The sequence below is a fragment of the Tenrec ecaudatus genome, chromosome 10, assembly GCF_050624435.1.
Source record: "Tenrec ecaudatus isolate mTenEca1 chromosome 10, mTenEca1.hap1, whole genome shotgun sequence".
In the NCBI taxonomy this organism is placed as follows: Eukaryota; Metazoa; Chordata; class Mammalia; order Afrosoricida; family Tenrecidae; genus Tenrec; species Tenrec ecaudatus.
Window position 1 is genome coordinate 49396059 of NC_134539.1, and position 12261 is coordinate 49408319.

Genomic DNA, 12261 nt, shown 5'->3' on the forward strand with positions numbered 1-12261 from the left:
ATTGCTTACGTGTTTCCAGGGAACGGGGTCTTCATCAGACTGACCTTCTGACCTCCCCTTCATCCAGTAGGAGGTGCAAATCTGATGAAATTAAACTGGAATACAAGGAAAAACTTAGTATATTGTAGCTCAAATCCTTCTGGGCGTTTTGGCCTTTTTGAGCAGGTTTGCTCCATTTCGCATGACCCTACAGAGTCCTTTCTACTTAGATGGAAGAAGGCAAGTTCCAGTCCAGAGTTAAAGGGTCCAGGCCAGTGGTTCTCAACCTTCCTAATGCCGCGGACCCTTTAATACAGTTCCTCGTGTTGTGGTGACCCCCAACCACAAAGTTGTTTTCATTGCTGCTTCATCACTGTCATTTTGCTCCAGTTATAAATCAGGCTACTCCTGTGAAAGGGTCGATCGACCTTTACAGGGGTCGCGACCTTCAGGTTGAGAACTGCTGGTCTAGGCAATAAATTTTATTTAGAGGTGAAGTAATTAGGAATTTCATCTGAAGCCAGTAGTGAAACTCAACCTCCAACTTAGCATAATTTGGAAGGATCTTTTGATCACCATTCCATTGATTTTAGCAAATCCAGTGTCTTTTTGGATTTAGTTTATTTTTTAAAGATCATTTTGTTGGGGCCTCTTACTGCTCTTAAAACAATCCATACATCATTTGTATCAAGCATCTATGTACATATGTTGCCATCATTATTTTATAAACACTTTCTATTTGAGCCCTTGATATCGCGACCTCTTTTTTCCCTCCCACTCCCTTTCCCACCCTCGTGACCCTTGATAAATTATAAGTTATAATTATTTTCGTATCTTAATACCAACCGCTGTCTCTCTTCCCCCAAGGTTTCTGTTTTTCATCCCCCTGGGAGAGGTGTGTCGTGGTGGTATTAGGCTCGCTGCGAAGATATACTCAGGCCAGAGGGAAAGAAAGGAGAAATTTCTTCTGTGCTTCTGAGGGTGCTTCACGAGTCCCTCACCACCCCCCAATCCCCCTGCCGCCAAGCCACACTGCCCCGGAGGGAGGGGAGAGCAGAGAAGGGGACGACAGAAGAATCTTGAACTCCCAGACAAGGTTCATGGTTCCCCAGCTGAGGCCTGAGAAGTCATGCCTATCTGGTGAAGAGCAGGTTTTTAAGCTGTTCAGAAGGGTAAACAAGAAGGGAGGGGTCAGGAGCTGCAGCTGCAGGGGCTTAAGTAGTCTCCATCTGTGAAATTCTGAGGTAGGGTGGTGTCTTGATCGGCCCACCTGGCAGTGAGAAGGGGACTCATTGTCCTGGAGCCCTTTTGTCTCCTGATAAGGGCAGGTCAGGCTGTTCCTAATGCCCCCCACTGGTACCTGACCCAACAGTTATATGTTGTTCATGTAACTTACCTTCCCCCTACTCCTCCTGGTATTGCTACTACCATTTCTGTTCCTGAGGGTTTTATCTGACCTGAATTCTGCGTGTTGTGAGCTCTTACCTGCACCTGTGTACATGCCGAGGTCTAACCCGAAGTGAAAGACATGACTGGGGTCATGAGCATGGGGGTTGAGGAAGCCTCAAGGAACCAGAGGAATATTGTGTGTTTCATCGGAGCTACAATGCACCCTGGTTGACTCATCCCTTCCTGTGACCCTTCTGTGAGGGGATGTTCCATTGTCTACAGATGGGTTTTGGGTCACTGCTCCGGCCATCCTTCTTCTGGTCTTAAATTTGTTTATTATAACCTTGTGTAAAGTAATACTTTGTTTTTACCTAGTTAAAAGTCAGCCTTTTGCTTGAAGAATATAAACATTTCTCATTTTAAGATCAAAACTGATGGGATTTTTTTTACTATTCTTCCATCAGCTTGATATGAGTGTAAGTGGAGAAATATTGCTACAAAAATCATAGAAACCTTTATAAAACAAAAATCTCAAAATGAAAAGTTGATTCTCAGCATACCCTCCTTTTAGGTGTATACACTTTGGGAAGCAGTGCCTCCATTTCTCTAGCCCAGCGATTCATTATACCCCTTTTCAGTCCTCTTTGATGTTGGGAACAAAGAGGTGGAAGAAGGGGCAAGACTAGGATGATATGGGCTGAGGTGTCCCCGTGAGCTTCTTATAGGACAGCCTTGGCTATCTTGGAAGACCAAGCAGGGACATTGTTGTGATGGATAAAAAAATGCCTGAGCACAACTTTTCTGGATTTTTTCTCCCCAACATAGTTTTCAGTTGTCTTCAGTGCTTCAAGAAAATCTGTCAATATCACCCCTTTCCCTTTGGGATCCAGGGGGTGAAAAAGAGCCCAAACCTCCCACACTGGACTCTGCCATGAAGGTCACTGGCCCAGCAGATTCCTTCAGAAGCCACTGTTTTGATTGGACCTTCTTGTGTTGTCTGATGTAAAGACATGTTTAAATTAAACACGTTTTATTTGGAATAAACCTTTTTATTTGTGTTCATGAACTAGAACCCTTGTAGCAATACTTTTAAAAAATAGTTTTATTAATATAAAATTCGCGTATCATACACTTGCACAGTTCAATCACATTTATGAAGAGTTGTATGGGCATCGCAGTCCGTTACAGTGTCCCTTCCCCCCTCCCGCATGCTTGGTTTGTAGCAGTACGTTCTGGCTTATCTTTGTATGCTTCAGGTGCCATGGATGCACTGAAGCTTATCTTGGTCAAACCTAGGTCTGATTGACTGCTAGTGAGTGAGTCTGTGTGGCTCTGATAGGAGTCGACACTGGTTTTGGGGGTTTTGGGGAGGGGGGTTGGTGGCCTCACAGCCTAGGCACTAAGGACATCTCAATGCAAAATGTTTTCCAGGTGCTATTCCAGCCTTCAAAGAAGGGAAGCAGGACACCAAACCCAAGCAACGCTCTGGGCCCGTGGAAGAGACGTTTAGAATTGTCAAGGAGTCTCTCAGTGATGACGTTGTCAAAGCCACTCAGGCAGTCTATCAGTTTGAGCTCTCAGGTAATTGCCATGCCAGTCCTCTGGGCTTCTGTGAAGCACCACAGGACATCATCCCCTTGGATAGTTGGCTGTAACCAGGACCCTCACATCAGAAGAGAAACTAAGGGATGTGTTTCAAAGTTAAGGTCATGCAATAAAATTTCTTTACATGTACTTTCAATGTTAAATAACTCCTTGGCCTATGTAATTGAGAAAAACTTCTCAAGGGCATATGGATTGTGGCAGGTAGTGTAATGCAACTATTTATCTTCAACAATTCCCTCAGTGTGGCTAGCTTTTTAAACTTCTCAATATTTTTCTTCTTAGTGCTCCTTAGAATCCATGGTAAAGTGCCTTAGTGATTCTCTTGCTTGTTTAGACTCCCTGCCTAAACCCTTTGTGTTTGTGCCATTGCCTATCCAAACCCTGTTGTTTGTTGTTAGGTACCGCGGGTTCATCTCCTCATCAGTGATTCTAGGTACAGTAGAATGAACACTGCCTGGTCCTGCACCGCCCTCCCCATTGTTCCTAGGTTTGAACCCACTGTGGCAGCTACTGGGCCAGTCCACCTTGTCAAGAGGGTTCCACTTTCCCGCTGCCCCACTGCTCTACCACGCATGATGTCCTGTTCCAGGGACCGATCTCGCTTGATAAATCAGTCCTAAAGCAGCTACCTGACTGCCTCATGGTTGCGTTCTGCCAGAGGGAGCAAGCAGGTCACCTGTTTGTCTGTAACAGTAGCTGTTCATCATGGGCTCTCCCAGTTAGGCTCTAAGCAGTCCCTCAGAATTTGCTTTGTGGTCAACTTAATGCCTCTTTCCACAATGACTACTTTAAAAACCTTAGTGTTCCTCAAACTTTTCGCTTCACCATTGCTAGTGGTAGGTCATTCTCATTCCTCTGTTAGGTTGTAGACATCTTCAGATAGAAATTGTTTCAGCTTCCTGCCATCAAATACCAAACCAGCCTCTAGAGCAGCGGTTCTCAACCCTCCTCATGCCACGACCCTTTAATACAGTTCCTCTTGGGGTGGTGACCCCAACCATAACTTTGTTTCCATTGTTACTTCATCACTGTCATTTTGCTACTGCTATGAATTGGGCAACTCTTGTGAAAGGGTAGTTCAACGCCCAAAGGGGTCACGACCCACAGGTCGGCCATCGCAAACAACAAGGTTTGAGCGAAACTGCTATCATGAAAAAATTCACTGTAACCAGAGAGAACCTCCTAGGAGACGCTACTGGGTGCACTAACTCAGAGTGAGTTGCTTGATGCTCACCTAGCAGGGAAAATGAGTCCTATAAAAGCTACATGAAGCGAAGCTTTTTTCCATTTGGGGGGGATACCCCCCATACACACACATATATATGTATAACCCCCCCCACCCCCATAGGTACACTCCCACACCCTCCCATGCCTGTTCAGTCTGCATTTGTTTATCCAGGCAGCTCCTTGTAGATCACCATGTTGATCTTGCAGGACAGGATATATAAGAGTACATGGTATTTTTTTAAGGAGAATATAAAAGACAACAACGGCACAAAGACACGGACATGTCATCTGGACAAGCAAGGCCATTAACCAAAGTCTCAATAATGGGTCCAAGGATCAGGATCCACTTTGAGTAGCAGAATTCCGGATCCCATTTTCTCTGTCTCAAGGAGTTTGCTCCCCAACTGACTTACCCTGCAGCTTCCTTTCCAACATTTACATTCCAGTCCAACTCCTCAAACATGTTGTGCAGTTGATTCTGGTTTTTTTGCATATCTCATTCCCATTGCCTAAAATATGTTTCCACTTCCCTGTCAAGCTAACTCTCGGTTTTTAAATCCCAGCTTCAATGGAGTTTTCCTGGTTCTTTATAAATACGCTCCCATGTCTTCCTCCTAGTCTTCATTTGTAAGCCGAACCATGTTTTTCTGGTTTATTGCAGCATCGTCAGCGCCTCGTACCCTGGCTGGCATATAATAAACCACATTCTGTCACTGAGTCGATTCGCACTCACCGGACCCTATAGGATGGTAGAACTGCCCCTGTTGCCTTTCCAGACTGTAACTACAGGAGTAGAAAGCCCGGTCTTTCTCCCAGCACATAATCAGTTGTTAATGAGTATTTGCTGACTTTGATTGAAACAAGCCCGAGCCTTTTAACTTGGTAAACCGCATTATGGCTAATGGTAGCCATGACTGAGTTTAAGAAGAACAGGCCTCCGTTGACATTGACTTGTCTGTATTGATCTCCCGTGTAGGTGATGATGGCGGAACCTGGTTTCTTGATCTCAAACACAAGGGTGGCAGTGTTGGATTCGGAGAACCTGCTGAGCGGGCAGATGTGGTGATGAGTATGTCTACTGAAGATTTTGTAAAAATGTTTTCTGGTAAGTTTCATGGGCTTACTTATTTGAGGAAAATTTAGTTTTGCTTTGGCTCTTAACATGTAGTCAAGCCCGTCGATGTTTGCAGTGGCGGCATCTTAGCAGGTGTGGAGGTTGGAGAGCACGCAGTCCGAGGAGGGCCGTTCTTACTGCCCCTTTCACCACATCCAGCTAACGGAGTGGGTTTCCCTGTCTGCGTTACGGAGACGCCAGTAAGAGAATGTTGGGAACAGAGCGAAGTCAAAATGACTTCTGGGTTTCGTTAGGTCATGGAGGGACCAGCCACCCACCATGGCCCAGGGACTGGATCTGTGGAATCCCTAACCCAGAGAGCCTTTTACATGTTTTTTTATGTTGCCCATGGGTTTCTAGTTGTGCCACACACCAAAAATTTTACCATATATACTCAAATATATGCCGACCCGAGTAGAAGCCGAGGTACCTAATTATTACCAGGGAAACCAGAAAAACTGATTGACTCGAGTATAAGCCTAGGGTGGAAAATGCAGAAGCTATTGGTGAGTTTCAATAATCAAAACAAATGAAAATAAAATTACTAAAAATTGAGACATCAGTGGGGTCATGTATTTAAATGTTTATTTTAAATAAAAAACATAAATAAAAAGGACAAGTCATTTAACATTAGTAAACCAGCACAGTAAGTGGAAAATAGGTTCAACAAAAACAATAAGGTAAAAACAATGATACCTTAAGAGTACTATTCCCTGAGCTCAATCAGCAACCAAGCTAAAATGTAAAGAGTTAAAATTCTTCAAAACTGGATTCCTTATCACCATCTGTATCCCAGTGCAGAGCTTCAGCTGGTGTGAGGTCATCATAGACGCTGTCCTTGCTGAGATCCGTCATCACCATCACTGCTGTCATTTTCATACAAAGCACACTCTTCACTGCCATCCATCGCATTACTAATACTACATTTCTGGAAGACATGTCACACTATGTCTTCTGGAATGTCTTCCCATGCATCTTGAGCCCACTTTGCTATTAACTCTATGTCAGGCTTCATGAGAGTTCCTCCTTTTGTTATTCGGGCTTGACCAGATGACATCCATTCATGCCACATCCTTCGCACACGGTCTTTAAAAGGCTTATTCAAAGATACATCCAGAGGCTGCAGAACAGATATAAGCCCACCTGGAAAACAGCTAAAGAAACTTTACTAGATTTTGCCAGTTTTTTTATGTCATCCGATAGGTGGGCTCTGAACATATCTCAAACAAGTAACGATGGCTTTTTCTTTAAGGCTGCTCCTGGTCATCAGTTCTAAATTTCTTCCAGCCATTTTTTGGTTCCGTCTTCATCATCCAGCCTTTAACATGTGCACGCACAGTAATTCTTGGTGGGAAATTGATCTTTTTAGGCAAGGTCTTTCTTTTAAAAATAGTGGCAGCACGCAGCTTAGTTCCATTAGCCAAACATGATAGAACAACTGTAAAGTGTCTTTTTTCATTTCCTGTGGTTTTGAAAAAAATGTTTTATTTTCCTAAACTTGCCACAGTTCTGTTGCTTGGAAGATCAAAAGTCATGGCAGTTTCATCCATATTCCCAATATCTGCCAGGTCATAATTATAAATCCTTCTTGGTTTTATAATAAATGACTGGAATGACATAATATTTTCATCAAGGTCTTGTGGCAATTTCTGGGAATCTTTGTTCTTTGTCTCAATCATAGTAAGCCAAACCTATTCATGAAGCGGGTACACCATCCTGCTGACGCAGCAAAATGTTCAATGCCTGGTGCTTTATATTTGTCATCCTTAGCCATTTGTAGAGCTTGTATGCGGATTCCCATGCGTGTTACTCAGTAACCATTTTGACGACACTCCATAACCCATTTATGCAATTCACTCTCTAGAGCCCCATAAAAAGACGTTAAACCACGATGAGGTTTTTTAGCTTTTGGAATCTGTTCCAAGTCAGCCTTCATTTTCCACCACTCCCTCACTTGCTTTTCGTCAACCCAGAAGTCCCCACTTATAATACTGTTATTGCTCTCTTCTGCTCTTGACACAACCTTCATTTTGAAACCAACCTCATATGACCAGTGTTTTTGTTTTGGTTCGAGAGTATCCGTTTCTAATAGCATAAAAAAACAAGACTTTGAAAAAGAACTTTCATGGTAATGTGCCCCACCCCCCCATGTGGAGTCTGTGTGAGGGTGGGGGGATGCAGGATGTGAATTAACACAGAGACCAGAGGGGAGAGACAGAGCACAGACACAGTTCAGCTGCCGGCATAAATGAATCACTATGGGTGCTTCTGCGAATTGGAGCCATCCACGTCATAAGACGACTCTGATTGGTTAGACATGAGTAAACAAACATTCAAAGCCCTGCAGTAGTGTCAGTGGGGCTCTGAATGAATAGTGGAGAAACAGCAATCACCCACTAATGGGTGCTCTCCCTTTACCTGGGGAGGGTGGGGTACCACTGACCCGTGTATAAGCCGAACCCCAGTTTTTAAGCACATTTTTTTGTGCTGAAAAACTCGGCTTATGCACGAGTATATATGATAGGTTATTTTTTCTGACCTAAGAAGCCCTAGTGGCATAAAGGTTACGGCACATAGCTAACCCAAAGATTAGTGACTTGAACCCAGAAGCAGTCTGAGGGAGAACACTAGGGCAGTCTGTTTCTGTAAATAGTTACAGTCTTGAAGACCCTGGGGGCAGTTCTCCATCCTGTAGGGTCCTTATGAGTTGAAACCAATTTAGTGGTCACAAGATCATACTACTGAAAGATTACCTGCAGCTAGTTTGGGCTTAGCATCGTATGCAGTCGTTTGGTGAGTGTATTTAAGTATAGATTTGTGCTTGTAAAAAAAAAACAAGACCAGGCTTTTAATTTTGATAATTTTTTTCACTTAAGATATTGTACTATATTTTGATCTTAATGAATAGATATCACTTTTAATTGTTTATAATAATTTGTTTAGTGTTTAAGCAGCTGTTTCTCTATAGATTTTAAACACAATGCTTTGGGCATAGTAGATCCTCAATCAATACTTAGTGACTGACTCTTACAAATATATTTTTTAGATTTTCCAATGTATTATCAGCTTCAATGTTGAAATGATTATAACTATAGCTAATATTTATTATGTAATAAGGATGGGTTAAGCAATCCTCTCAACAATCCTTTGAGATCAATTACTTTGCCCATTTTACAGAAATGTAAACTGACGCTTTGTTACATTGAACAATAAGCCCAAGGCCGCACAGTGATTTAGTCAGTGGTGGAGCCAGGATTTAAATCTGAGCTGAGTCCAGACCTGTTTTATTTATTTTCAATCATTTTATTGGGGACTCATACAATTAAAAAAAAATTTTTTTCACACAACTCTTATCACAGTCCATATATGCATCCATTGTGTAAAGCACATTTGTACAATTGTTTCCCTCGTCGTTCTCAAAACATTTGCTTTCTACTTGAGTCCTAGGTATCAGCTCCTTATTTTCCCTCTCACTCCCCTCCACCTCCCTCATAAACCCTTGATATTTTATAAATTATTACTATTTTGTTATATCTTACACTGTACGACATCTCCTTCACCTTTTCTGTTGTCCGTCCCCCAGGGAGGAGGTTATATGTAGATCCTTAGAATCGGTTCCCCCTTTCTACCCCACCTTACCTCCACCCTCTGGTATCGCCACTCTTACCACTGGTCCTGAGGGGCTCATCTGTCCTGGATTCCCAAAACTCATGTTTTTAATCATTGTTATTCTGTCCAATGATGAAAGAACCAAGTGATTATGATTTTTGTTGTTATTATTTTAATTTTTAATTTAGATTTTATTTTTCTAATACTATGTTTCTCATTTCTATCTTTTTATGAATGTACCCCTGGATCAACTGGGAGAGCGATCCATCAGCTATTTGAGTGTAGGCAGTCCCCAGTGACAAATGAGACTCCTTCCTAAGTGTGTCTTTCAGTCAAATTTACAGAGGAATTGAGCAGATGCACACAGTTCTTACTTTTTAGTTCAAAAGACTTCAAGAATTTTCAGTGATTTAAAAGCTACATGTGCAGCAAGTGAAGGTCATTGTGATGAAGGATTTGTTGCAAGTAGTTCTGTGGTTTCAAAGTGAAGGCAAATTTACCTAACACTGAAGGGCAAGTGTGAGCTGTCCCTACCGTGCGGATTTCCCTGTTTAAACCCACTGGCTGCTCTGCACAGGAAAGAGTTGCAAAGCCTCAGAAACCTGACATTGCGGTCACCATGTCCGAGTAGAGTCGGAATCAAATCTATGCTAGTAGGATTTTATATAATGGATATGTTATCAACGTTTAAACTTTAACGTAATCAATTGATCAAATAATAGCAATCTCTTCTTTTGGCCAGTAGAGGCCACTGCATGGTAAAGCAATATGATAGAAATAAATTATAAAAGATTGCATCATTTTATTAATATATGGAGAAGACAGGTATTTGTAGTATATTGTGCTTAGTAGCTATTTTAAAATTTTTTAACAGTACAATTTAGGTTAATTACATCATACAGTTCGCTCATTGTAAGCCCACATAATTTTCAGTTGGTTTATAAAAGTTGTGCGATCATCGCTACAATATGGTTTTAGAACATTTCCATCTCCCCTAAAATTTCCTTCAGGTCTCGTTGGCTCTGACAGGTTTCCACCTTACACCAGTGGTTCTGACTTTCAAGGGTTTTGCTTTATAAGATATAAAATAAATTGACCTACCTATTCCGTCTACAAAGAGAACGACAAAGGCTTACTAGTACACCAAGCACATATTCTCCTTTTTACATGTAAATATCACCTTTCTATAGGTAAATTGTCATAATAGAAGTCAGAAATCTTAAATCAGAATTAGATGGGCCTAGCTTTGCATTGTCGGACTGCTGTACAAGTGGTGTGACTGTGGGCAAGTCATAGACTCCTCTGAGCCCAGCTCCCTCGTCCGTTCCACAGTGTGACACAGCGTGCTGCCACTGGAAACGAGAAGCTCTCTCATTCCACGGAGCTTACGTTATTCGCATATTGTTATTTGCTATAATTCTATTGTATTGCTTCTATTTCATATGCTGGCCTTTTTGTGGTTAGAATAATGAGCCCCTAGGAACAAAAACAAACTCACCACCACGGAGGCAGTTCCAACTCACAGCCGCCCTAGAAGGGAGGGTGGATCGGCCTCTGTGGGTCTCTGAGACTCGGTGATTACGGCAGCGGAGAGCTGCATCTTTCTCCTACAGGCAGCTGGCGCTTTGGTGTGCTGACCCGCAGTTTGCCGCCCAGTGCATAAATCACTGTGCCATCAGGGCTCCTTCCTGCGTCCACTCAGCGGGGCTTCAGAGTGTTTGTAGGCGAATGGGAATCTTAAAAATAGTGGGAAAGGAAAGGAACTTCCCACCAACGTTTGAATCCCCATTGAATATTACAATGAGACAGATTTGAAAACATTTTATAAATAATACGTTTGCTCTGTTTGATTTTTAAGACGTTAAACTTGGAAGTATTAACATTTTAATGAACTATAATAGGCTAGAAAATTAAGGGCACTAGATAATATTTTTTATCATTTCATTTGAAGACTGTGCATCCTTTAGTGTAATGTAACTAAATGTTGCATCTCAAGCTTTTTGCTACCATCTTTTGTTGGTTGCTGTTTTTACATTCTGTCTTATATTCTAGGTTATTGTTAACACTGAAGTCTTGGAATTGGGACTCCCAGGACATTGATATAAGATTTGTAATAGAAATGTCTGTGCTTCTGAGGTTTATACAAGTCAAGCAGAACCTTTTTATGATGCATTCTCCTTGAAGCAGTACACCCTCAAGGGGACTAATAGATGTGTTCTCTCTCCTTTCTCCATGTAGGGAAACTGAAACCCACAATGGCATTCATGTTAGGAAAACTGAAGATTAAAGGTAACATGGCCCTAGCGATCAAACTGGAGAGGCTAATGAATCAAATGAATGCCAAACTGTGAAAGAAAAAGGGGGAAGGACAAGCTGACCACTGAGTTCACCCAGTAAAAATGCTCAACTGTTCAAAATCTAAAGCTTGTTTTCTTTCCTATTGAATTTTAAGGATGTATGCATGTTTATCTTGAAAAAATGGAATTCCTATATCTGTAAGACTTGAAATTGTAATTAAAACATGCAGCTAATAAAACATAGCCTTCATTAAGTAGACTTATAAGGAATATGAATTTTTACATTTTGTGAGTTTGCTCTCAGAGCCTAATCATTGTTTCCTTAGAGAATATAATAAGCAAATCATCCTGGGTCGAAGCAATACAGTGATCTCTTTTCATAGTTTTTCCCATGTAAAATGAGACTAATCTGTTTAAAAATTTTAGTTTGAGATTATATATTAATGAGACTCTTTATGCTGTTTTGGATTTTTATATGATTATTTTTGAAGAAAATATTCTGCAGTGTATTTTCACAGAGATACCACCTAATAAACTACTTAATAAATTTTACTTGTGGATACTAAAATAAAACAACAACACTGAGCTTCATTTTGTTAAGTATTTTCCAGGTGCATGCTGTCCTTGTGTGTGTTGGTTGCCATGAGTTCGGCCGAGTCCTGGTCACCTGTGCACAGCAGAACCAAACCTGGCCCAGTCGTGTGGGCCTTCTCGGTGCTTCCTCTGGTTGAGCTGTCCCGTGTAAGGTCTCCCTCTGATTCCTTGACCCTTGATGTACCAGGCACGATGTCCTCCTCCAGGCACCCGTTCCTTCTAATCACTCAGCCATTAATATGATTCAGCTCATCGTAGTATGCATTTTTACTCACAAGTACAAGGGGGTACCCCCCCCCAAAAATTACTGTCCTTTCATGTCCCTCTTCATTCACAGAAACAAAAAGAAATCCCACAGAGTGAGTTCTGGTGAGTAAGGTGTGTAAAGCAAGAGGCATGCTATTTTTTGCAAAAAACTGCCACACTGAGATGACTGCATGAGCAGGT

The 12261-nt window shown here is 41.8% G+C and overlaps 1 protein-coding gene across 3 annotated transcripts in view; it reads left to right on the forward strand.

The window, feature by feature from the left end:
• Positions 1-11781, forward strand: part of HSDL2 (hydroxysteroid dehydrogenase like 2) — a 51707-nt gene extending 39926 nt beyond the window's left edge. Inside the window, exons 8-10 of one of the 3 annotated variants that reach the window (XM_075560325.1) lie at positions 2800-2949; positions 5177-5305; positions 11162-11781. In XM_075560325.1, the coding sequence (XP_075416440.1) occupies positions 2800-2949; positions 5177-5305; positions 11162-11274 (392 nt within the window). In that variant the 3' untranslated portion in view covers positions 11275-11781. The remainder of the gene's footprint in view (positions 1-2799; positions 2950-5176; positions 5306-11161) is intronic. The other 2 variants (XM_075560326.1, XM_075560324.1) reach the window with 2 other exon arrangements.
• Positions 11782-12261: the final 480 nt, after the last annotated feature.